At 35.4% G+C, this 26,107-nt stretch overlaps 1 protein-coding gene across 2 annotated transcripts; it reads left to right on the forward strand.

Annotated features, from left to right (window-relative positions):
- Window positions 1–10,192: 10,192 nt before the first annotated feature.
- On the forward strand, window positions 10,193–23,396 carry LOC145589751 (putative LRR receptor-like serine/threonine-protein kinase At1g53420). Of its 2 annotated transcripts, none has more exons than XM_081646435.1 (24): window positions 10,193–10,517; window positions 13,310–13,490; window positions 14,484–14,555; window positions 14,676–14,744; window positions 14,824–14,895; window positions 14,993–15,064; window positions 15,184–15,255; window positions 15,362–15,433; window positions 15,524–15,595; window positions 16,021–16,092; window positions 16,198–16,269; window positions 16,376–16,435; window positions 17,328–17,393; window positions 18,118–18,186; window positions 18,286–18,321; window positions 18,410–18,450; window positions 19,758–20,137; window positions 20,238–20,436; window positions 20,732–20,863; window positions 21,271–21,389; window positions 21,515–21,725; window positions 21,881–22,118; window positions 22,468–22,618; window positions 22,722–23,396. In XM_081646435.1, exons 1-24 carry the CDS (start codon window positions 10,409–10,411, stop codon window positions 23,097–23,099), a joined length of 3,015 nt encoding a protein of 1,004 aa, XP_081502561.1. In that variant the 5' UTR covers window positions 10,193–10,408; the 3' UTR covers window positions 23,100–23,396. The 2 variants fall into 2 exon arrangements, with proteins under 2 accessions (XP_081502561.1, XP_081502562.1); XM_081646436.1 differs by having other exon boundaries at window positions 13,310–13,433.
- The last annotated feature ends 2,711 nt before the right edge of the window (window positions 23,397–26,107 follow it).

Raw genomic sequence — 26,107 nt, forward strand, 5'->3', positions numbered from 1 at the left:
ATGTATGGTCAGTATATATGCTAAGGTTCTCGGATCATTAAATCTGAAATCAAATCCCGTCTTTGTTACTATTGATCTTAGCTTGCTTTGTGCCCCTCCTTTTCTTAAATTATTACTCCGTACGTCTTTGTTACTATTGATCTTAGCTTGCTTTGTGCCCCTCCTTTTCTTAAATTATTACTCCGTATGTCATTCTTTCTCCATACAATAAAGCGTATTGTCTCATTCAATCACACCATCTAATAAAGTTGGAAAAATACAAGTTATCCTAAACAGGAAATCGTGGACTTGGGAGTCAATAGCATTAAAATATCAGAAAAAGTAGTGGAGGATACACAACTACTACGTACCCTACATAGCTTGAATAATAAGAATTTCTATTCTACGGGATTATCTAGTGTGTAATGTTATCATTTACGTTTAATTTCTCAATTAGAAAGTTTTTCTTCGAGGAAGGGTCCTGATTCCTGAGTCTGGCATTGAATGGATGTGATATGGCTCATGACATGCAGTGTATCCATACATATTGGATAGGGAACAACTATCAAGTCAATTTATATTTGGTTTCCTTTATTTTTGAATCCGTCAGTTTTTTACAATTCTATTTACAACTACAAATAAAAGTCTTGTTATTTCAAACTTTATTTGTGTTTATGTATAATATTTCTTCCGTTTATTTTTAGTTGCAACAATTTGATTAAAATGCTCTCATATTTAGTTCATTCTCGCTAGGTTTGCTTTCATAATAATGATACTCCATAGTATATACTAAACAATTGTGATCAAAATACTTTTTTTTTTTGAAATTAGGGATGCATTACTTAAAGGTTAGCAATATTACAAACAGAAGTTGCTGGGACATCACCGGCCAAATCAGAATTAGAGTTTTCCCTACAAAGAGTTTGGTCTCTCTCAAAAGCACTAATACAAATTTCTGGAGGATTAGACAAAATACAAGTTTCATATAGGCTCTCCAGATTACTTCTTGCATCCCTGGCTAACACGTCTGCTACTGCATTACTCTGCCTTTTCTCAAAGTGCATATCCACATGGAGTTCCATTCGTAGGTCCCTGCATTTCGATAACATTGAAGGAACATTAGATTCACAGTGAGGGGCCATGATCTCATCTACTACCCTTTTAGCATCTGAATAAACAGCTATATTCTGCCAGTTTCTTGATTTGATCAAATTAAGCGCTAGTTCAATGGCTTTTAATTCTGCATCATGACTAGATGCATGATAGCCTCTCCATACTAAACCAACAACCCAGGCACCCAGACTGTCCCTGCAAACTACAGCACAACACGATTCTTTAGTGGAGCTCAGAAACGAAGCATCACAATTGATTTTGAAGAAATTTGGAGGGGGAGGAGACCAGTGAGTAGGAATGGGCTTTAGACTTTCATTGTTGCACTCAGAAGAAAAGTAGAACTCCGAAGCAGCCCAAATACACTGGTGGATTACTTTTGAGATGGGGGTGTTTGATTGAGAAAAATACCAAGCATTACGCCTTAACCAGATATGCCAAATAGCAAAACAGAAGATCACATTCCAAGGAATTGACCAACATGTCATATCCTTGCATTTGAGATTTTGAAACAACCAATCTTGCCAAGTTATATTGGTACAGAAAGTTACAGGGCAAGGTAAAAGGTGCCAGAATTCCCTTGCACGAGAGCAATGCAAAAAGATATGACAGCAGGATTCTTCATATGCAGGACAGAAGAGACAATTTGGAGAAATATGGTTGATTCTCTGGTGGAGATTTTTTCTGTGAGGAATTCTTTCCCAAGCTAGAAGCCATAGAAAGGATTTTATTTTGGTAAAAGACTGTGACTGCCAAATTTGATTCCAGTTAAGCACTGGGGCAGAGGAGAGTTGCAGATTTTGAATGGCTAATTTAGCTTTGGATGAGTCGAATTTTCCTTTAAAGGACCAAGAAGAGAAGTGGAGGTCATGGGTTGAATTATGGAACACTGAGCGAATGAGGTGGAAGAGATCATCAGAAATTTGGAAGGAGATAAGGCATTCCAACTGATGTTTAGAGCACTGGTTGATAGCATAAAGAGAAAGATGGAGAGAATTACAGTTTATAGGCCCAACAAAGCGCTATCTGAAATTAGACTTGAGCAACCATCTATCCTCCCACAGGCTAATCTCAAATCCATCTCCCACATCCCAAACAATGCTGCTCTGAAAAAAAGGCCACACCTTTCCCAAGCCTTTCCAAATAAAAGATCCTTTCGTGAAGGGGGTGGGGTTAGGCTTGCCATCAATATATATCTCCCTTAAGATATGAGCAGCCCAACCCTTATTATTATATACCAACCAACAAAGCTTTGCAAGGGCAACATAATTCAGATGATGATGCCTAATAAAGCCCAGCCCACCCATGTCTTTAGGCCTACAAACCTTATCCCAAGAAACCCATGTGATATTCTTTTTGTCACTTGAACTTCCCCAAAGGAAGTTGGAGCAAATTGAATCCAACTTCTTGTGAACATATTGAGGCATCCAAATAGATTGCATAAGGTATCGAGGGATTGCTTGGAGGGTAGATTGGATAAGAATTTGTCTCCCAGCTTTTGATAGGGTTCTACTCTTCCCAGAAGCCAACTTACTACCAATTTTGTCCACCAAGTCATGGAGATTTCTTTTGGTTGGTTTTTTTGAGGATAGAGGGAAGCCTAGGTACTTACCTAGATCCTTGGTGGCCGTGACATCTAACTCTTGTTCAAACTCATCTATCATGGACTGAGGGGTGTTTGGGGAAAACAAAATTGAACTTTTTTGAGCATTCATCTTTTGGCCGGAAAGCTTGAAAAAGGAGGAAAGGGTGTTGATGAGAGACTTGAGAGTTTTTTTGTCGGTTTGTCCAAATAAAAGAACATCATCCGCGAATAGAAGGTGGGAGATGCATGTTTTCCCTCCCCTAAAACGGAAAGGGCTCCAATTTTTGATGTCACACTCTTTATGGATCATTCTTGAGAGGTACTCCAAACAAATGATGAAAAGATAAGGGGAAAGGGGGTCTCCTTGACGGAGGCCTCTAGAAGGAGAGAAGCATTTAGAAAGATGACCATTTATAAGGATAGAAGAGGAGACGGAGGTGACACAACTCATAATTAAATCAATCGTGTCGAGGGAGAAATTAAAATAGAGAAGACAATGCCTTACAAACGGCCACTCAAGCCTATCATATGCCTTTTCGAGATCAATTTTTAGAGCAAAAACCCCCTTTCTTCCCCCTTTTTTTCCCATGGAATGGATAATCTCGGTTGCAATTATGTAATTAACTTCGGTACCACGACCCGGGAGGAAGCTATTTTGGTTCGGGGAGATAATAGAATTTAGATGAGGTCTAATTCTATTTACCAAAATTTTTGACACGAATTTGTAACAACAATTGACAAGGCTTATGGGCCTAAAGCTTGAAATGTGGGTTGGGCTTTGGATTTTTGGGATAAGGCATATGACAGTTTTATTTAGGGATGGAGGTAAGTGCTTAGACTGAAAGATGGATTAAATTAGATTGAAGCAATCTTGGTGAACAAAATCCCAGAATTTATGGAAGAAAATGGCATGGAAGTCGTCCTCCCCAGGAGCTTTTAAGGGCCCAATAGAGAAAACTGCTTCCTTGAATTCCATCAGGCTAGGGGGCAGGGAGCAATTGATGTGTTCCAAAGAATTTGGGAGGGTTGGAAGATGGATATTATCAGTTTTGAAGAGCGAGGAGAAATGTTGAACAATAAGATCATGAATTTGAGAAGGATCAGATATCCACTCCCCTACATCATTTTTAAGAGCTGAAATTTTGTTCCTTTTTTTCCGGATGGTCTAGGTGAGATGAAAAAACTTTGTATTTTTATCTCCATTAATGAGCCAATCCGTTCTTGCTCTAGTCGCCCAATACATTTCTTCTTGATCAAGAAGAGTATTTAACTCTTCCGATAATGATCTTTCTAAGTCAAATAGAAAAGCATTTTGAGGGTTATTTTGAAAAGCTAGTTGGGCCCCTTCAATCCTTGCTTTGACTCTTTTTATCTGTTTTTGAATAGGAGCAAAGTTTGTGGAGGCCCAACTTAACATAGACTTAGAAAGATCATTAAGCTTAGAAGGCAAATTGGAAGAGATATCAATCCATTGCTTGGAAACAAAAGGTTCGAATTCTGGGACCGAAAACCACATCGGTTCGAACCGGAAAGGTTTTTCTCCCGGTACTTGAACCCTTTTGTCAAGAGAAAGTAACAAAGGATTGTGATCCGACGACATTCTCGGTAGATTTTGGACTACCGCTTCTTGAAAAAGCTGGATCCAAGAAGGGGAGGCCCAAAATCTGTCGAGTCTTTCAAAAATTGGAGTATTCCTCCTTTTATTAAACCAAGTGTATTTGTGGCCAGTATAGCCCAAATCCAAGAGGTTACACATGTCCATTGTGTCCTTGTATGCTCTCATTTGAGTTATGGGATGGGGGTTCCCACCCCACTTCTCGTGAGCAAAGCAAATATCATTAAAGTCACCACATACAAGCCAAGGGAGATTTATAGTAGGCGCCAAATTTAATAATTCCCCCCACAATTCTAATCTACCCTTAAAACACGTACTAGCATATATTATGGAAATAAAAAAGGAGGCTTGATTGGCTACCTGCACTATGGCATGGATAAAATGACGATCTTTGGAGATCGTGGTGATAGAATTAACTCCACTGTTCCACATTATAAGGATGCCTCCAGATAAACCAACCGGATCCACAACCTCAAAAGAGTTGAAAGGCAAGTTCTCGATGATTTCCTTCACTCCCGACTTGCGAACCTTGGTTTCCGTAAGAATCACTATTTCCGGATCGTGGTCCTTCAATAGCTGCCGGAAATTCTTTTTAAATCCCCGGCGAGCTATTCCCCTAGCATGCCACAGAAGAATTGACATCCCCGGCTTCATCGCGGGAAATTTGCACATCTCCTCCTTCGTTTCGTAGGCCGCATTGTTGTCGATTGTGACATATTGGCCCGAGTAATGACTGAACTTTTCCAACGTGTTGGTCTTGATTTTTATACCCGACATTTCCTGGTTTGTCTCCTTGTTCGTCCCCCAACCACAGTGCAGCTGAATCTGAGTGGCTTCGCGAGTTAGGTGGAGCCACTTCACATTGTTTGTTCCGGCGACGGATTGAACCACTAGCCAGTCGCTTGTAATCGACAGCGCCTTTCTTTCTTTGGGAAGCACGGGCTGCGGATCTGCCAGAGTTTGTAGTTCCCACGGCATGAACATCCCGGAGTACTATTTCTGGAGCTCCGATATCCACCATTTTAGGAGAATTCCGAGAGGGGGGCACATCAGAGTTACATCCGCCAAAGACGGGATATGAGCCGGAACCAGCACACGGGGATCCGTTTCGTCCCCTGTTTTCAGATTGCAGAACATCGGAGCTGTTTCCGCCGGAGCTAGAAGGATTTCCCGCACCACCCCCGGGGTGAGTGCGTGCCAGGATCCCAGAACTCCTTGAACATAGAACGATTGCAGATTGAACAGGGATTCTGCTGGGGTGAATTGTGGTTTTGTGGAGGTAATTAGGTTCCTCGCTGACGATAGGGTGACCGTCACCGGGCGGGGCTGATTCCGGCGACTCTGGATCGCACGGATGAGGGCTTGGGTTTTTTCTCTTTTGTTTTGTCTGTTTTCCATTTTTTCTGAGGAGGAGAGATGGTGAGATGGAATTATGCTGAAAATGTTCGGGGTAAAGCATAGTTGTAGTGAGGGTGGGTTGAATTTGAAAACTGTCGGATATCGGGAAGGAGAAATGAGAAGGGGTGAAGTGACAAGGCAATGTCAGGCGGCTCTGGTCAGAAAAGGGATTGGGAAGGATGAAAATAGGATTTTGGAAAGATTTTTGGTTCAGAAGAATAAGGGGGATTTCAGTAGAATTACCAAGCTTGGTGGTCCCACTAACTTGAGTTTCCAATTGCAACAATTGGAACTTGTTTGTCGTATCTAACGAGCTAAACTTTGCACCTTTATCTTGCTGGACCCACTTTTGTAATCTCTTTTGTCCATCAGATAACGACATGGAGTCCCTTTTGGTAGCAACAATTTGCCAGGTGTCACTCTGGGTGGCAATTCGGGTGTCAATAGAGGTGGAAGTTGTGGGGCGGACTTGAGAGGTGGAGGGAATTGATGAGGTGGATTTTTCTGGTGGTTTAGAAAGGTTGACCGGTTTCTGACTCTTTGTCGCTGATGGTTTTTGTTGGAATTGGATGTAGCAAATTTCCTGCTTGATTGAGCCTAGCCAAATATGGTTTTTCTTTGGAAGATCATCATTAATTAAGACCAAAATTCTCGCTGTTCGAAGGTAATTAATACCTCTCGAATTGTCCCTTTTGACAAAGGTTCCAATCGCATTTCCTATTTTTGATAACATTGTCATGTTATTCATCTCAGCAGGGAGTTCAGGTAAATCAACCCACACTGCCGACCTATTTTGAGGAGCCATGGACGGCTTAAATCCCGGCTTCCATCTTTCTATGGAAATAAAAGTTCCATTGATGAACCAAGGGCCTGACTTCAGAATGCGGTCAGCCTCTTCTTGATGATTGAATTTGGAGATAAAGAAACCCTTACCAATAGGGAAGGTGGAGATGGGGGACTTAGGTTTCCAAATTTTAGTAAGGTTTTCTGCATAAAAGTCTGAAGAAAACAACTTACCATAGGGTTTAGAGATGATAGACGTTATCCAGTTCGAGCAGAGTGATTCATACTCTTGAGCATTAATTGGGACAAAAGTTCCTTATCTGCATTAAAAGCAGCAGGGGGGGAAGTAGCTGCTCGCTGAGAAGCCAGGGGATGGGTTTGTTTATTCTGAAGGACATCAAGGAAAGATTTGGATGTAGGAGGTGGAATTATGGAGGTGGAAACAGGGGAGGCTGTTAGTGGAGGAGACGTTATCGGAGGTTGAGTAGGGGCTGTTGTTTAGAAGGAGAAGGGGACTCTCTCTCACTAGGGGTTTCTCTTATTCTCTGATCAAAATACTTAACTGCGGGATATTTATATTTAATTAAATTTTACACCTCGTTTGGTTTGTACCACCTTTCTATTCTACAAACTTTTAAAACTAAGCTTGGTTATAATGACTCTTACAAGTGATCAATTCAAATCCTTTAAATCTTTTACTCATTGTTATTTAAGTTATTTTAGTTAATTTGTCTATAAATTTTCTTTAATGTCTAAATTAGTAATTATTACAGAGACAAAATAAATTCTCTATTACTCCGTTTTAGCTAAAGATTAACAAAAAATTTAAGTGTATGAACGAACAACCGATGCCCAAAACTGTTGTACGTCACGCACAATTAGAGCCCGAAACCAGACCCTATTGGGGCCAACTGGTTCTAGCGCGGATGTGCGGGGTGCCTGCCAATTTTGGGCGTTGGCACCTGGCTACCTGCCTTTAATTTATTATAAATTTAGATGTAATTATATTATTTTAAATTTAGATCTAATTATTATTAATGTGCATTTAATTTGAATGAGACCAATGAGTAAGGGCATAATAGTTTCTTCCTATGAAATGTTGACATTATGATCAATTTTGTTGGCAATGTTTAGATATTTTTTAAGGTTCTTTTGGATAAAATTGGTATATAAAAGAACTATTGTAACAATTTTCCGAAATTAAAACTAGTACTAGTCAAACTACTCGTAATAAGGACAAAGTCCTTCGGGCTTGGATTATTCCGGCTCAATGATTGGCTACTCGGGCTCACCGTCACCCTGGATGCATGCTTTTATAATTTGTGGATGTTATGTTGTTTTGAGCTCTTAAGGGGTGTTAGTATGTGGGAATTTGGGGTGGGAATGGCAGTTGTAGTCTGAAGTAGAAGAAACTCCTATGTTTGTTTCATGGGATTGGGAATAGAGGTTGGGGAAGGGGAAGGGGAAGGGGAAGGGGAATATATGCCCTCTATTTCCAACAAAATAATACCAAGGGGGCAAGTATTAGGAGATTGGAATTGGAAATGGAGAAAAATTACAAAAATGTCATTAATAAATAAGTAAGAAAAAAAAATTTAGTAAGAATAATTTTGTAAATTTATACTCCGAAATATATTCCTTACATATTAGTATCATTTACTATCAAACAAAGAATTGGTTTCATTTTTATAAATTCCAAAAAATATATTCCCAAACACAAATTCTTGATTAAGACAAACTTTCATTAACTTATTGTATGATGGGTTAAAATTACCCTAAGGACATGCTTGGATCGGGAGAGGTGTATTACTAGGTAATAAAAGTCAAACTAAGCAAAATGAAAGTGAATATAAGTAAGGAGGAGATAGTGATGGTGTGATTGTAAAGAAAATTATGTAGTTATGGTGTGGTATGATGAAAAGAAAGAAGAACGTTTACCCTTATTTTGGGGTTAATAGTTATATTAAAGGGGAGAGTGGGTAATTATATCCTCATTACCAGGGTTCCATCTCTCTCCTTTTTTGTCTAGTTGTCTCCTACAACATATCTAATTACTTATATTTTTTCAAGTTTGAATTTTATTACCCTCTTAATATATTACCTCCGATCCAAGCAAGGTAGTAACTAAAGTAATCCTTATATAATGTAAAAGTTGTCATTTTCCTAACATAAATTTTAGTCTTACTTTTTAGTCAACAGAAATTGTAGTCTTAAAAAGCACTTTTAATTTAAGCCCGCCTTATACTTATAATAATCTTATTCCATCATCTATTCTCCAAACTCTCACTCCCACATATCAAATGCCCTATTCTTGTAAAATAATGAAAATAAAACAAAAAAACTACTCGTAATAATAACCCACTTTTAAAAGTGGGTTAATAATAACGGGTTTTTCACCATATATCCTTGAGTTTTTTTGTTTATCACCGTATACTTATGAAAATTTTCAAATTCACTATATACCCCTGAATTGTTACAAAAATTCACCATATACCCCTAATGACAAAAAGATGGGTGGAATTTAATTAATTATGCATCGAAACCACATTAGGTCTATCCCTCCATCCTTGAAATCACTTTTCTCCTTTGTCTAATCATGAAACCACTCCAAATCTCCATAATCATATCTGAATGATTGATTTTGAGGATAAGAAAAAGAAATTTGGGTGGTTTTGCGGGTGGGAAAAAAATATAGGGGACTTCGGAGGTATAAAGTATTTAGGGTAGTTTCTAATCATAATTAACCCTAATGATTAACAAAGTTTACAATCATTAGTCATCAAAGTATATGGTGCATTTTTTTAAAACATAAGGGTATATGATGAATTTTAAAAAGTTCACGAGTAAACGTTGAATAAAAAAAAAAAAAAAATCAGGAATATATGTCGAAAAACCCGTAATAATAACCCTCTTGAAATCAGTTGTGCTTGAAATTGATCCATTTTCCGTAATAATCTAACGCAGCTCAATTCAATACTTCTTAGAATTCAATTCAAGGATAGTTTTCAAATGGCTACAATAAAATTGTGGTTATTTTATTAAAACAAATCACAACCATTCATTTATATTGACTAACCTAAACCGTTGATATGGTTTATTTTTATTTTATTTTTAAAAAAATTGACAAAAAAAAAAGTTGTAAAAACTATCACGATCAGTTTTTTCTTTATTGATTAGTCTGTATTTTTTTCCCATTTACTTCTCTTCATTCAATGATTCAATCTTTGCCTGTGATCCACGTATACTGGTTATAATTATTTGCTATTGGCTCCAAGTTCAACCATTGTTGTCTTCTCGCAATAGATGGGATAACAAAAGCCGCATGTCTGTTTTGTATGTGCTTTTTGCGCATAGTGATATACTGATATGGCATTAGATCAAGTCAATTGTTGCCTCTGAATCTGGCATCCAATTAAGGTTGCTTGAATTTTTTGCAATATGTATCCAATTTAAAACAAAGAAGTAAAGGAAAAAAATTACTGAGTAAGAAGAAATTGATAAGATCGAAAACTGATAAGAATGTGGTATTTTTAAAAAAATCTTGCTCAAATTTCTTTTTTTTTAAAAAAATAAAAAGTAATCATATCAACGGTTCACATTAATCAATTAAAATTAACGATTATGATTTGATTTAATATAATGACCACAATTTTATTGTGGCCATTCAAAAGTCATCCTCAATTCAATTGAGTCGATTGTCAGTTTTATTCATCCAGAAATTTAAATCAAATGAATTTTATTTCCTTTTCAAAAGTCACATCTCACAGTAAAACGGAAGAGAAAAAGAGGGAAAGAAAAAACTTGACTTTGGCTTGGCACTTCAAAGTCTGCAATTACTACTATAAATTAAAGCCTTTTAGAAGCATCAAAATGATCAAATTAGCGCAATCCCAAAAAAAATAAAAAACTTATTCTTCGTAGTATAAGCTACTGTGCAAATGGCAGCTAGTTTGAGTTTCAGCAGTTTCACAGCCGCTGTAATTTTACTAGCTTTTTTTATGGGTTTTGGCGTTTGCAGTGATTGCTCTCCCACTCCTACTCAAGAAGGTTAGCTGTTTAATTCTTTTTTTTTATTTTTTTTATTTATGGTACTCTTTCTGTTTTTTCCATTCTATGTACCTGATTTGTTGTGTAAATTAGAATATACCCGTACTAATATATACTGTATCATTTGCAAATAAAGATACTATAAAAACAACTTTTATAGTCGAAATAATCTGTATTATTATAGTACTTTGTATTAGTTGGGACTATGGGAGTGTTGTTAAACATTATGCCCATCAAATGCTTGATTAAATGCTACTTATGTACTCCCTCCGTTCTTTTTTATTACTTCATAGAACAAAGTTCACTTAATTACAAATGAGCCAAATTTGTGTACACGGGGTTATAATATGACTATGCGAGATACTCCAAGAAAGAGTATGGGACAAATAAAAAGGGACAAACTCCGCCCATAGTGTATGCTTTATACTTGAATTTAACATATACAAGCTGCTACGAGCCTACGAGAGTGTTTGGTTGGATATAACATATTTCTCGATTTTTTTTCTTTTTTCTTTTGAGGGGTGGTTTAAAGGAGTGAAAATTAGTAAAATTGCTATTTTGCAAAAGGAAACCATTTTCTTTTAATGGAATAGAAAATCTTGTCCTTTCTACTCTTCACTATTCACTAGGCCTTTGTTATTCTATCCTCTTTATGAGTCCTATGACTTTTATCGATCTTCTTTCTTGATTTATTTTCACTTCTTTCTTTTTCTCTGTACTTCTCCTTTCCTTTTTGTTCTTCCCATTTCTTTTTTATATGTTTAACAGTGCAAAAAAAAATTATCATTGCTATCTTTAATTACACATTAGTAAACTTGTAGAATTTTGATATCTCTAGGCTATGTCCAGTTCACCCTAATGTGATGTGATCTAAAATTTTCTGATCTTGTGGTTTTCAATTAACAACTACAATATAATTGAATTAAAACTGGATAGATTATTTTGAGGCTAATACATCAAGATAAGTTAAATCATGGCTGATAGATTCATATCAGGTTTTTTTTTTTTTTTTTTTTTTGAGTTAATTGTAAGATAAGGTCAATAAAATTGCTTCTCTTTGGCCCCTTTTGTTTTGAGGCTAATACATGTAAAAATTTGTACTGTAGTTGTGAATTGAGCTTAGGTACTCCTTTGGTTTCCTTTTGTTTGCCCATATAAAAAAATGTACTAGCTACTTTTTTTAGTTTTTGGCTTGTGGAGTTCATAAGAAAATTGGTGGGACCAAAGACACTGTATGTCTGTATGAGAGTAAAGTGTTAAAAGCTTAGGCCCTATTTGGTTTAATATAAAACATTTTCAATGAAAAATCAGTTTTTATGGCAAACATATTTTTAAGAAAAAGCACAATTGCAAATTTGTTTTCCTTTGTTTGGTTGCATACAAGAAAAGTTCAAGAAAAATAAAAAATAGGAGTGAAAATGTAAGGATGAATGAGAGGGAAGTAAAAAAGGAGGTAAGGAGGAGAGAGGAAAATGTAGCTTTTCTTGGTTTAAGATGGAAAATGTTTTCCATCATTAAGGACGAAATTTTTCACCCTTGGAAAAATTGTTTTCCACCCCTTAACAAACCAAACAAAGGAAAATGGGAAAAAAATGGAAAAATCATTTTCCATGAAAACATTTTACATCAAACAAAACGGGGCCTTAGGTTAACCCTTAGCGCATAGCTCCTATTAGTTTAACAAACGTATAGGATGAAAAATGTGCCATTACATGTAAATAGATGACAGGTGGTAAGTCTTTTGGGGAAAAATATTCAACGTATAAGATGGTATAAAGTACCACTACATGCATAATAGTACACAAAAAGTATTATTCAGACAAATTATAATTTAATAGTACATTATACATACATAATGGTACATTATAATGTACCACTGTAAAGTCAGCTTGCCAAATTTACATTTTTATCCTACTATATCTTTTGTAAATACATAGGAGCTATGTGCTGAGATGCACTCAAAAACTTATGGTATAAAGCAAACTCAAATGGACACCCAAAAAGAAAAGTGGGGAATACTCTATGGAACATAGGAACTTAGGAAGTATGTAGCATGCATGATTTAAGCATGGTGCATAAGGGTCGAGAAGGAGAATCCAATTCAACCATCAATGCTTTCCCAAAACAAGGACAAGCATTGGTTGTAAACATGTAATGTTAGTCCTTCTTGTATATTATAATGCGTCTCTATTAGGCCTTAGCATATGCTTTTGTTATATTTTTTCAACCCTTCCTAGAACGTGGAGAGTTTGTTGGTTATACCATGATGGTTCCTGTAAGGCTAAGTTGCTAACCTTCGAATTGATGTTTCAAGTTCCCTTTTTATATAACGAGTTAAACTTTATAGAAAAAAGTTGGTCCATAGTGGTTGATCCCTTGCTAGATCTTATCTTACACTTTTGTTTTATTAAAGTTTAAAGGTGAAGAGAATGGAGGTATGTTGGTTATGGTAGTAGACATTGTAATTTGCAAATGATAACTTTATACGATACCAAAATGAATCCATGATCAGCACACAGGATACTAATTTGGTGTTTGTATCGAGTGCCATCTGTTCTATTGTTTACAGAAATCATCCCAACTTGGCTGTCTTTGTTCTATTTCCAACTAGCATCACATTTCTTTTCTTGTCAAATGTCTGAATTCTTGATCTCCTATGAGCTGGTTCATTCTAACTTAACTTTTATTAGCACAACTGACAAGATAAATGGAAGAAGTCAAATGGATCACCATTTACTAACTTCTCTCACGATCACAAAGTGATGTATTTATATCTTGTTTGGTGTGTGCAGTGGAAAGTCTTCATCAAATTGCCAGAGAAGTGCGAAAAAATGACTCAGATTGCTCAACAGATCCTTGTAGCCAGAGCGCAAGTAACACTTGCTGGAAATCAAAAGATGACCCAACTAGGAAGAGGTATATCAATTTGGTCAATTGCACATGCCTAAATGGCACATGGCATATCACAGATATGTAAGTTGCTCAAACATACAAGTTGCTTGCTTAGGCTTTGGCACTTGATACATAGATTTATTTATTCATTTTGATTTTTTGAATTAGTTCTCAGTCTAGTGATTATATTATCCTTTGTTTCTTAACTCACAGAGTAGCTTTGTTCGAGGTATACCTTAACATTAGCCATGCCATATCCCTCCGGTGGTACTTGACATTAAAAAGGAAAAAAAAAAAAAAAAAAAAAAGAAAGGTTATTAAGAGTGTATGTGTTCTATTCAACTTGATTAATAAGTACATATTTAGTTTAAATAAGTTCTATTATTACGGAGCAACTAAGTCGTGTTTTTGGATAAACTTGGCTCATATTCTTTTATATTAAAGAGCTTATGATGTGATGTAAAATTATTGAAGCTTAGACAGAAAATAAAAGCGGAAACTTGGCTAGAATTGGTGTGGATCACCAAGAACCAGAGTGGGATCTCACTAAGGTGTTACGAGGTTTTAAATCCAAGAAACTATAAAGGTAAAAGGGTAGGATCCTCCAATGGATCTCTTTGGAGGAGGAATCATAAACCTTGATTGGATTAAAAAGATCAAAAGGGATCAGCCATAATGACTAATCCATATCATGGTCTCATCTCTTAAAATCAATAAAGTTGACCTTTGTGCATTGATCTTTTCCCATTTGTCACAATACACTATCCTAAGGATTCCAAACCTACCCCAAGCATCTAAAGCCATGGCTTTAAGTGCTCCAAAAACGCTTTTAATCCTTTCTAAAGAAGATTATATCCAATCGACCCATGAGTATGTTATCTGAATGAACAAGCTGTCTGACTTAAAGAATCTCTTCATCTGAAGAAAAAATTGTTTAAGATAGAGAAATAGAAATACTCTGTAAATACCAACCCTGCAGTCATTTCTGTTCTTCATGTGCCAGCATTTTTGGTAATTATTCTATGATTTTCGTAGATGACATAGTCTAACTTAAAGCTTATTTCTTGCATAAAGTCACTGGAAGGGGCAAAACCTTGCTGGTGTCCTTCCGAAATCCCTCTCCAAGCTGCGTTACATTAAGACCATGTAAGAACAGCCCCCTGTGATTTTTTTTTTTTTTTTTTTTTTTTTTTTTTTTTTGTGCATATATGGTCATTGATACTTCAGGAAGCCATTAACTTGTCCCCCTTATTTTGTTTTAATCAGTGATCTCTCGAGTAATGTCCTTACTGGAACAGTGCCAGTTGAATGGATTGATACAAAGCTGAATTTTGTGTAAGAAAACATGTATTTCCTTTTCACATGTATTCATATTTTCTTAATGTCTTGTTTTTGCAATCTATTCTATTTACAGGTCTCTGTTTGCCAATCGACTATCAGGACCAATTCCAAAGTATTTGGGAAAAATCACCACTCTTACACAGCTGTATCCTCCTTGTTCTCCCTATTGCCCTCTTTAAGTGAAAGCACAAACATGTAGCATATATATCTTACCTGATTCTCAAATTGTGTATGAACATCAGAAGCATTGAGAGCAATCACTTTAATGGAACTGTTCCTGCTGAACTTGGGAACTTGGTCAGCTTAACCAACTTGTAGGTACCTTTTTCGTTTTTCTTTTTTTAGTGATAGGCCACATTTATTCATTCTAAATTTTCATCTGTTACATGATCATTAACACCGGAACTTGTGTCTCTTCCCTTGTTGATGAAAGAATATTAAGTGACAACAAACTTACAGGACATTTGCCTTTGGAGTTGAAGAATCTGAGAAATTTAACAATACTGTAAGTAGTTTTTACATTGGAGAGTTTAACTATATGCATAAAGCTTTTGTACATATTTATCCGTCTCCTCTTTCTCAATCATTTCTTTTTGTGGTGTAATTGCTAGTCTATTAAGTAGCAACAACTTCAACGGAAGCTTACCTGATTTTATAAAGCATTATTCAGAACTTCAATACTTGTAAGTTGTCTTCCTTGAAAATCCGAATGATGCAAAATTGTTCCAATCATGGTTTTGATCCGTCTTAGCGTCACCGTGGACACTCGGCAGATATATGATAGGCAGTGGCTTTGAGGGGCCGATACCATCTGACATATTTACTCTGCACAAATTAAAAGACTTGTAAGTAATTCTACTTTATTATGTATGTTTCTCATATTTTTTTTTATGATGAATTCTTTTCTTAAAGGAGTTCAACATTCTCCAATTTCTCCTCTACTGGATGTGTTCCTTGATGTGCTGCATGATTGTCACACTTCTTATTTACTTATTTTCAGAGGACTCTTTGGCCTCCTTTTATATGTATACTTCTTTTCTCAAATAAAGAATTTTCTTTTAGAAGATAGTGTAAAACAAACCTTTCTATTAGTGTAAGATGAAGCCCATACTTTTTAATAAAATTACCTTTCTTTGAACATGATGACAATGTTTATTGTGATGTGAATAATTTCTTTCTAATGATCTTGTCAAGATAAAATCTAGCTTATTATCTATGCTTCAATGGACAGATAGAATGGCAGTATTGATTTCTTGTACTTTTTCTGCAGGAGAATCAGTGATTTGGGCGGAGAAGGTTCTAATTTTCCATCACTACAAAATATGGGAGACTTAACTACACTGTGAGTCATGTTTTGTTATTTTTATTGAAATAAAAACTCAAGGAGCAAAAGTAGTTTTTGCACAACTTAAACATCAACCTAAGCAAGTAATTTGTTTTGTGATAGGATTTTGAGGAGCTGTAATATTACTGGTGAAATACCCCCAGATATTAGATCCTTGAAGAAATTAATATTCATGTATACTTTTCCATCCCACACTTCTTATATGGCTATTATGATCGTACGTATAAACGTATCCCTGTTTCTGAAGTTATTTTTTTTCATTTATTGTGTTATTTTGCAGCGATCTTAGCTTCAACAGGTTGACAGGCTCTGTTCCAACTCTCTTTTATATAGAACACTTGTAAGCACTCCCAAAGTCCCAATCAATCTTACACAACTTATGATCTCGATCATCCCAATATCATTAAATTTTATAAAGGAAAGATAATAAGATTTTTTATGAAACTAATATAATTCTAACAGTCTGAAATAGGTGTATTCAGAGCTTAGAAGATGTAATACCAACAAATTGCAGCACCTAATTATTGTGGCTGTTCAGTTGGCATTATATGATCATAACCGCGTTTGTCTCAACTGGCCTTGAAAACCCACTTTAGCATTGGAACCCTTAAAAAGTAAGGGGTAGGTGCAAGTAAATAGAGCATAGAACTAGTTCAGCAACAGATGTACCTATCCAGTCCCTTTTGCGGTAACAACTTGTGGTAATGGTAACGAGTTTTTTATGTCAATTAATAAGAAAAGCCGTTTTTCAATGTCCATGGTTATTATATTCAACCCCTAGATACCATCTCTAAAGTGATACTGAGTGGTAATGATTTAAACACATAAAACTCAAGGATGGAGGTGTGTTACCATGAACAATTGGACACTGTCATAGACTAATGTTGAAAAAATTCAAAATTGTGATCATTATGCCATTGATTCCTACACTACCAAAAGGGTTGTTTGACCTGAAAGCCAAAGGATGGGAACTGTGAATCTGTGATTTCTCTCTTTGACTTAGCTGTATACGTTGTGAGCTTCGTGTGCTTGGAATCTTGTCAATCGTTCATGTTTTACAAGAGCTTCTACAGTGTGTTTTGGACTTTGTTTGGCGGTAACTTCTTCTGGAGCCTACACTTATTTGCAGCATAAGTCTGGCTTCTGTCAAGTGAACCAGAAATGAATCGGTTGTAAGATTTTCTTTTGGCGAGTAATGATGATTCCTTTTTTTTTTTTTTTTCTTCTTTCAGGCATTTAACTGGAAATATGCTAAATGGACCTATTCCCAACTGGATTGCAGATGCAGATGATACTATGTATGATCTTTACCCTTAATTAGTACGCCCTCTGTCCACAAATAATCTTCCTGTGATCCTATTTAAATTTTACACTCAACCAATGTGTTCTAGATCCCTCCATTAACCTTTTCTTTTCTCACTATTTCACCACACCCTACTAAATTCTTTAATATTTGTGGACGGAGGGAGTATAACCAAAACCTTTTAATTTTAGACGTGATTTCTGTTTGATCTTATATTGATACCTAATTCCTTAGAGGATTAAAACAGAGCAATTTGGTGAGTAATTCCACTATTTTATTGAATTTATAGTTGATATTTTGATAAAATATCTTGAGTGATTACTCCACCACTAGCCCTTCTTCGTTCAGATCAGGATTGATTGTGTCTTTTCCATGGTTGAGGTTGACGAGAAAGAAGAACATTAATCCCCCCCCCCCCCCCCCCCACTTGAGACTGGGTTAGTTGTATCCTTAAACAGAGCGTTAAATTAATATCAAAGCAGACCGAAAAGGAAAGTGCTTTTTGAAGACAGAGGAATAGCTTTCTAGATTAAGTGATGAATCAAAAGAGAATTGCGTCTGTAACATGGTTTTGTCACTCAAGTTACAAATTTTCATGAGTTTCTGCTAGGAGTGGAAATGCTGGCCAACATTGTATGATGCTCATTTGTTCATGCTAATTTTGTTGCTATTTTGAGCAAATAAATATTCTCCTGATGACATGACAATTGTGCTTTCAGCCACATAGACATTTCGTACAACAATTTTACTGATGACCCTAAAGAACCTCTTTGTGGCAAAAATACTATGTAAGTTTTATGCAGTCTATTCTGCTGCAATTTCTTATCTTCATCTCGCACTTAATTCTTAGCTTAATAAGATACACTCTCGTCTTTTCTTTTCTTCAGAAACTCGTACAGGAGCAATGCAAGGCGTACAACCTTGTAAGTTTAAGATATTGTTTAAATAGATTTGGTATACATTCTTTGTCCCGTTCTTGACTATTGATATCCTTAATGACAATTGACATAGAGATTCAAGTGCATGCTTGAAGAGCTTAAGATGTCCAAAAGGTATATGCTCTATTTGATTGATAGCAAAGGCTATTTTTTACACATTATTTGGATTGAGAGAATTGGAGGGAAAGGAAGAGAAGAGAAAAGAAGGGATTCATCTTCCCTTCTTTGGATACCTTTTGGTAGGAGGGAAGGGAAGGGAAATGGAAGGATTCATTTTCCCTCCCTCTTTAATAAACTAAATCCTTCCAATGTTGGAAAGTTTTGGAGGGAAAATGTAACCTTACCTTCTCCTCCCCTTCCATTCCCCCCCTTTTCTTCTTCTTCACTCCTTCCCTTTCTCTTCCACTTTTCTATCCAAACAAAGTGTAAGTGCACTGTGCTGGCTTCTTCATTACGGTATGTTTGGATAACAAAGTAGACGAGAAAGGGAGGGGAGGGAAAAAGAAGGAAGGGGAAGGAATGGAAAGGGAGGGAGGGAGAAGGTAAGGTCACATTTTCCCTCCAAATCTTTCCAACATTGGAAGGATTTGTTTTATTAAAGATGGAGGGAAAATGGATCTTTCCATTTCCTTTCCTTTCCCTCCTACCAAAAGGTATTCAAAGAAAGGGGGATGAATCCCTTCTCTTCCTTTCCCTCCAATTCTCTCAATCCAAACAATGTTTCTAGTCTTTAGTCTTACACTATGTTTGGATGGAGAGAAAGGAAGAGAAGAGAAAAGAAGGGATGCATTTTCCTTCTCCATTTATACACCAAATCCCTCCATTGTTGGAGAGATTTAGAAGGAACATAAAAGGTCACCTTCTCCCTCCCTTTCCCTTTCCTCTTTTTCCTTTCCCTTCCTTTCTCTTCATTATTGTTATCCAAACGTAATCTATACGGACTATTAGTTCACCGCTTATAAATTCTAAATTTGTAATATCCTTAGTCATAGAGATACTATTTTAGTATGATAATGATACTCAAATTTATATTTTAAGATTCAGTGTTCCAAACTGTGTGGACGCAGTTACTTATTCAAGGGTTACTTATTCAGAAGTTACTCAGTCGGTCGAAGGTTATTTATTCTGGGGTTAGTGAGTCGGTTAGTGCGTTTTCTGTGTGAATGTAACCCCTGACCGTCCAAATAACTCTTGAATAAGTAACCCTTGACCATCTGAGTAATCCCAAAATAAGTAACCTCTGAATAAGTAACTCTTGAATTAGTAACCCCGACCACACGGTGTGGCCAGCCACATATGAAAAATTGTGTTTAACATCAATGATGCTAAATTCTACAAAACTTTTTTTTTGTAAAAATCTTATATATTAGTCAAAGATTATGGTCAAGGTTTCATTTACATGTATTATTGTACTTGTGAAGCTCGGTATTCATTGCATATTAACTGCGGGGGACCAGAAACCAGAATAGGAAAGATCACCTATCAGCAAGATGATGAGAAAAATGGTGCTGCTACATTTTTTCATAACCAGCCTGACTGGGGATTCAGTAGTAGTGGAGAATTCTGGAAACCTGAAAGTTATACAAATAATTATATAGCGCAAAATACTTCTAAGGTAATAGGAAAGAGTGATGAAGGGCTGTATAAAGATGCACGACTCTCTGCTACGTCTCTAACTTACTATGGCCGTTGCCTGGCAAAAGGGAACTACAGTGTGACCCTTTACTTTTCTGAAATCGTCTTTACAGATGATGATACATACACAAGTATAGGAAGGCGGGTGTTTGATATTTTTATCCAGGTTGTTTAATACTGTCTACTTATCTCAGTCCTATTAATGATCATAAAATTGCTGGAATTTTTAGAAATTTGCATCTAAAGAGTTGGACTACATTGTGCAGGAAAAGCTATATTTCAAGGATTTTGATATTGTAAAGGAAGCTAATGGAACACATAAGGCTTTCAAGAAAGTTTTCAGTAACATATCAGTAACAAATTCAACAATAGAAATTCGCTTCTACTATGCTGGAAAAGGGAGCACAAATATTCCACTAAAAGGAAATTATGGACCTCTTATTTCAGCTATTTCAGTAGAGTCGCGTAAGTCAAGCATCATATAGAAATTTTGTGCTCATTTTAAGTCATTTTTTAAGGAAACGTTTAATCCTATTGTTTTGTACTCATGAAATAAATTAATTATTGCATCATTACCATTGATCAAATGAACTGTAAAATTAGCAAGTACATCTTCTGCCATAAGTTTCCTAATTTTTCAAAATTGGGGCATGACATTGATAGAGTGGTTAAATTTGTTTGTGTATCAACCTAATTGTCTAGAAATAAGGTTTTTTTTTTAAGGTTCAATTAGTAAGTGTTAATTTTTTTCTTTGGGCAGAGTTCAACCCTCCTTTTGACTGGAAAATAGTCATGTGGGCTCTAGTAGCAGCTACATCGTTCCTCATTGGAATTGCACTAGTTGCTTTTTGGTGGAAACGCCATAAGGAAATTATAAAATCAAGGGAACAAGGTCAGTGTGTGCTGTGCTACCTGTGATGTAGGAACATTTTACTTATGTGAGATGTTACAGACTTGTAGTTGAAAGTGTTTCTAACTTATCGCTACATTAACATGTTTATTAGAATTCAACTGATGAACAAATTAATTTTACTGTTTAATATGCCTTAAATGACCATCCACATCTTTTATACTTTCAAATCACCTGTCTTTAATCACGTAGACAGGGGCACGAAAAATGATCTTGAGCATATAAGAAAATAAGAGCACTGCAAGTTGCAGATAATCCACAACATGAGCAAAAAAACAATAGTGATTGTTCAAATTTTTATGTTATCAATGTACCACTTAGTTTACTTCCTATTTAATTTAATTACTTGTAGAATTGTACCTTTCTGAATACTATTGATTTGTGCTCAGAGCTCCGTGTACTGAATCCACAAATTGGTCTTTTCACTTATAAGCAAATCAAGGCTGCCTGTAACAACTTTAATACTGCTAATAAGCTAGGAGAAGGTGGGTTTGGATCTGTGTACAAGGTATGTTACTAAGTACTTTGTTTTTGCTTAATGAATTACAGTGTTGGTGTGTAATTATTCAACTTATAAGTCATGGACAACTTGGGGAGTGAAAAGCACAAAAATTTATACCAACTCTTATGTAGGGAACCCTGTTAGATGGTACCCATATTGCTGTGAAACAACTTTCAGCCAAATCTTCCCAAGGAAATCGAGAATTTGTGAATGAAATTGGCATGATTTCTAGTATGTGCCATCCAAATCTTGTGAGATTGTATGGATGTTGTGTCGATACAAGCCAACTTTTCCTGGTGTATGAATACTTGGTGAACAAAGACCTTGGACATGCTTTGTTTGGTAAGGAGTTATATTGTGTTTCTCTCTTTATCCTGTTTGCATTGCAAAGAGTACAAGAGTACAGACTTTGCAATGCAGGCACTCCTTCCGAGTGGAGTCATAGTTGTAAAGTAGTCCGCAAAGATTTTAACTTACTAGTTGTTTTCTAAATGAAGGTCCAGATGATGGCCGATTAAAATTTGATTGGCCTATAAGGAAAAGGATTTGCATTGGGATAGCTAAAGGTTTAGCTTTCTTACATGAAGAATCAAGGATAAAAATTGTTCATAGGGACATCAAAGCTACAAACGTATTGCTTGATCGCAACCTTAACCCAAAAATCTCAGACTTTGGGTTGGCAAGGCTTAATGAAGAGGAGGTTACACACATTAGCACTAGAATTGCTGGAACAATGTAAGCTAACTCTTTAAATTTCTATTGTCTTTATCATAGAGTTCATAAGACCTTGTCCAAAGTATTTCTACTTTTTCTTATTATTAATTTCTATTACTCAAATCTTATGTACATTATAAGATGGCTGATCTATTTTCTGTAATTCATAGTATAACCATTATCTAGTCTCCTGCACTTGTTTCTTGGGATGGCAAACTATGTAATTTTTTTAAATGATGATATCATTATATGGAAATGATAGTAATATATCGGTCAATGAATTAATGAAGATGAGAGGTTAACTCTGATTAAGGGGCAAAGGCAATCTTTGAATTCATTCTTTGAACTAGGAATTTTTGTTTGTTTGCAGAGGATACATGGCTCCAGAATATGCATTGTGGGGTTATTTGACACCTAAAGCTGATGTGTACAGCTTTGGGGTTGTTGTATTAGAAGTCGTGGCCGGAAGAAGCAACATGAAATTTGAGCCTAGTGAAGATCACTTTTGTCTCCTTGATTGGGTAAATTTAATTTCTTTAGCCATATACTTCTTTGTTATGCAGGATAATGTTCTGCATTCTAAATGGAAAAGATATCATTTATATCAATCTTCATAATTTCCAGGCCTATGTTCTGAAACAAAAAGGAGACTTAATGGAGTTGATGGATCCAACATTAGGAACTGATTACAACAAAGAAGAAGCGTCAATTATGATTCAGATAGCACTATTATGCACAAATCCGTCTCCAGCACTTAGGCCTACGATGTCTGAGGCACTGAACATGCTTGAAGGAAACACTGCGGTACAAGAACTAATTCTGGAGCCCAATAAGGTATATAGTCATGAGTGGTTTTATCAGACATCTAAGAAGCAGCCGCTAAAACAAATGTCTGGATCTGAAACACAAAGCTTGATACATTCATCTGATGCACCAAGGACTGATTGTCTTCTAACTTCTAAGTCTCACGACCTTTATCCAGTTGATACTTGCTCTCATTGAAGCACTCTATGGGTGACCATGAGGCACAATTTGTGCTTGTGGAGGCCTTTAGCTGTGCTCTCGTTTGTGTACGTAAAATACCTACGAAGTTTGTTTCCTGTCATCTTCTCGTATCTAAGAACACTTACTTATTCTTCATCAACAGTTTAAACCAATATTCCTCAACAAATACCAACATGATCCTTGTAATTAAGACATTTCTCTTATGGTATTTTGTACTGGAGAATGTAATAATTTTCAGAACTTTAATGTAATCTCTTTGAATGATAAATGGAAATAAGTTTGATAATTCATCTATTGACTCCTTGAACAGAAGAAGGTATAATCTAACTTGAGAAATGGCTGAATCTTTTAATTTTGTTTCTTGAAGCATGGTTTCTTAACATTAATCCAGAATACCTTTTTTTTTTTTTTTTTTTTTGTTTAGAGAGCCACGAGGGCGGGGGTGAGAATCGATCTTAGGACCTCCTAGAATCGGGAGGGAAGCTCTAGCCAGAATACTATGCTTGTACACTGAAGTTAGGTTATTATAGATTAAGAATTGAGAATAATGCATTAAAGGGATAATTAAAGGTTATATTTTTGTTTTTTCTGTTTTTTAATGGAGACAGGTAAAGGTGGTTGATACTTGATAGTATACACATAATTGTTTTCTAGAAAAAAAAAAATAGTAATAATGATATTAATATTGATCAAAAAAAATTAGATAATAATTTGACCAAGAAGCATGCACAATGGTGAATACTTGCACTTTTGTGTGAAATGGTCAAAAGATGGCTTAACAATTAACAATAAACCCCATTTCCCGCAACAAACACCATTAATTACCATCAAATTGTTAGAGAAAATTATGCAGTAAACACCCCAAAAATAGTTTCATTGGTGCTTTGAGATATATAATCATCACTATAAATACAGCTCTAATTTGCATTATTGTAAGAAACATCAAATATCTTTTGAACTTTTAAGTTTCACAATCAAAATCTACATCTCTTCTAAGCTCAGACTTTGCAAACAAAATGGCAAGCAACCAACAAACTCAAGAAATCAGCCAAAAAGCCAATGAGGCTGCTACCCAAGCTCAGGTATAAAATTTGTTCTAATTAATTGATCTAGCCTCGTTTTTTCGTCGATTTCATGTATATTAGGATTATTATTAATTTTATTATTATTATTTCATGAGGCCTTAATTATTAATTTTAATCTGATATATATTTCAGGAGAAGAGTGAAGGAGTTATGGCCCAAGTCAGCAGTGCAGCATCAGGATCTGCTCAACAAGCCACTCAGATTCTTCAACAGGCAAGTCTGTTATAATCTCATTCCGAGTTTTCAAAAAAAAATTATAACATACTCCCTCCGTTTATTAATAAATGTTCTTATATCATACTGCGATCCCTCTATCTATAAATAAATATTCTATTACATTTTAAACTTTAAGTGTTTAAGTGATCTAAATAACTAGGCAATATATATATATATATATATATATATATATATATATATATATATATATATATATATATATATATATATATATATATATAAGTGCCTTATTGTATTTTTAATATAACTTTGTTGGAAATAATTTTTGAGCTAATTAAAACTAAAATATCTATATTACACAGACAGGGGAGCAAGTGAAGAGCCTTGCAACAGGAGCAGCTGAAACAGTAAAGAGCACTTTGGGATTAAACAACACCAGTGATGCAGCAGGCAGCAACCCTACTGCTGGCACCACGACCGAAACCACCACCACCCCAAGCAATACACCCAGCACCACCCCAGACAATGCACCCATCAGCAACGCGTCGCCTGCCAATCCAAAGAATTAAATTTCTAATATGGGTTTTGGATTTTGGTTCTAAAATTAGTCCATATACACTCTTTTGTTATATAGTAGTTAATTAAGCCCAAAAATGGCAAATAAAAAAAATATGGACTAGGTATTTTTTTATCTTTCTTTATTGCATGAGAATATTTTCCTATATATGTAGTTTTTGTTTCCTGAATCTGAAAATAGGCTCCCTAAAGGAATTATAAGGTTGTACTCATTTAATTATTTGATTTGATTTATTTAAATCAAATGAAGATAATTTAGTTAAGATTAATCTTTCTTGAATCTTAAGCTACATATATGCATTGATCAATCTCCTCTTTTCTTTTCTTTCATTTTTTTTTTCTTGTTTATTTATATTACAAATGTTTTATATACTTATAGTAAGCTATGTCGTATTATTTTATGTCTATTTTGCAAAGAAAGGTCCAAAATTTAGTGAATAAAATAAGAAAAAATAGAATTTAATTAATCAACAAAAGATTAAGTAATCATGAAGTACACATACAATTGCTACTTTTATGTAATGACTTGAGCATTGTCCGGAACCAAAAACTAATTATTACGGAGTATTTAAAACGGACGAAAGAATAAGAATATTACAAGAAGATCTCCTCAATATTACTTTCCTTACAGAATTGGAATTCTTGCAACCCAAACCTTTTAAAGTTGTCTTAACTCCCAGTTCCTCCTACCTTCTCCCTGTTTATCAATTACTTCCTACTGACTATTGTATTCAATTCAGTTTGTATAATATTATAATTAATTTTCAAATTGTCCTGTTTTTATTATTTAAGCCATAAGTAATTCATTGCACGTATGTCATGTGTCATCTTCAAGTTAAAAAGAACCGAATGAAGTCATGCATGATGAAAAGCATTATGAATTTTGAAATAATTGTACAAGTTATGTTTGCGTAATTATCTTCCCCGTTTGTTTTGTTTTAAAAGGCATTAATATACCAAGATAATGGACAACAACATGCATTGCTTGATTGCCTAAAATGTAAAATTTAAAAAAAATAAATTAAAATTGCAAAATATTCTCATCTCTATACTTGTTACGAGTACTTTATTTTAACAGGTTTTTTATCTTCCTTTTTCTCAAGACACAATTATAAAACTTGTAAAAATATCTCTAAAATGGTAAAAACGTCCTGACAAATAACCTAA

Source organism: Chenopodium album, chromosome 17 (assembly GCF_948465745.1).
Source record: "Chenopodium album chromosome 17, dcCheAlbu1.1, whole genome shotgun sequence".
Taxonomy (NCBI): domain Eukaryota; kingdom Viridiplantae; phylum Streptophyta; class Magnoliopsida; order Caryophyllales; family Amaranthaceae; genus Chenopodium; species Chenopodium album.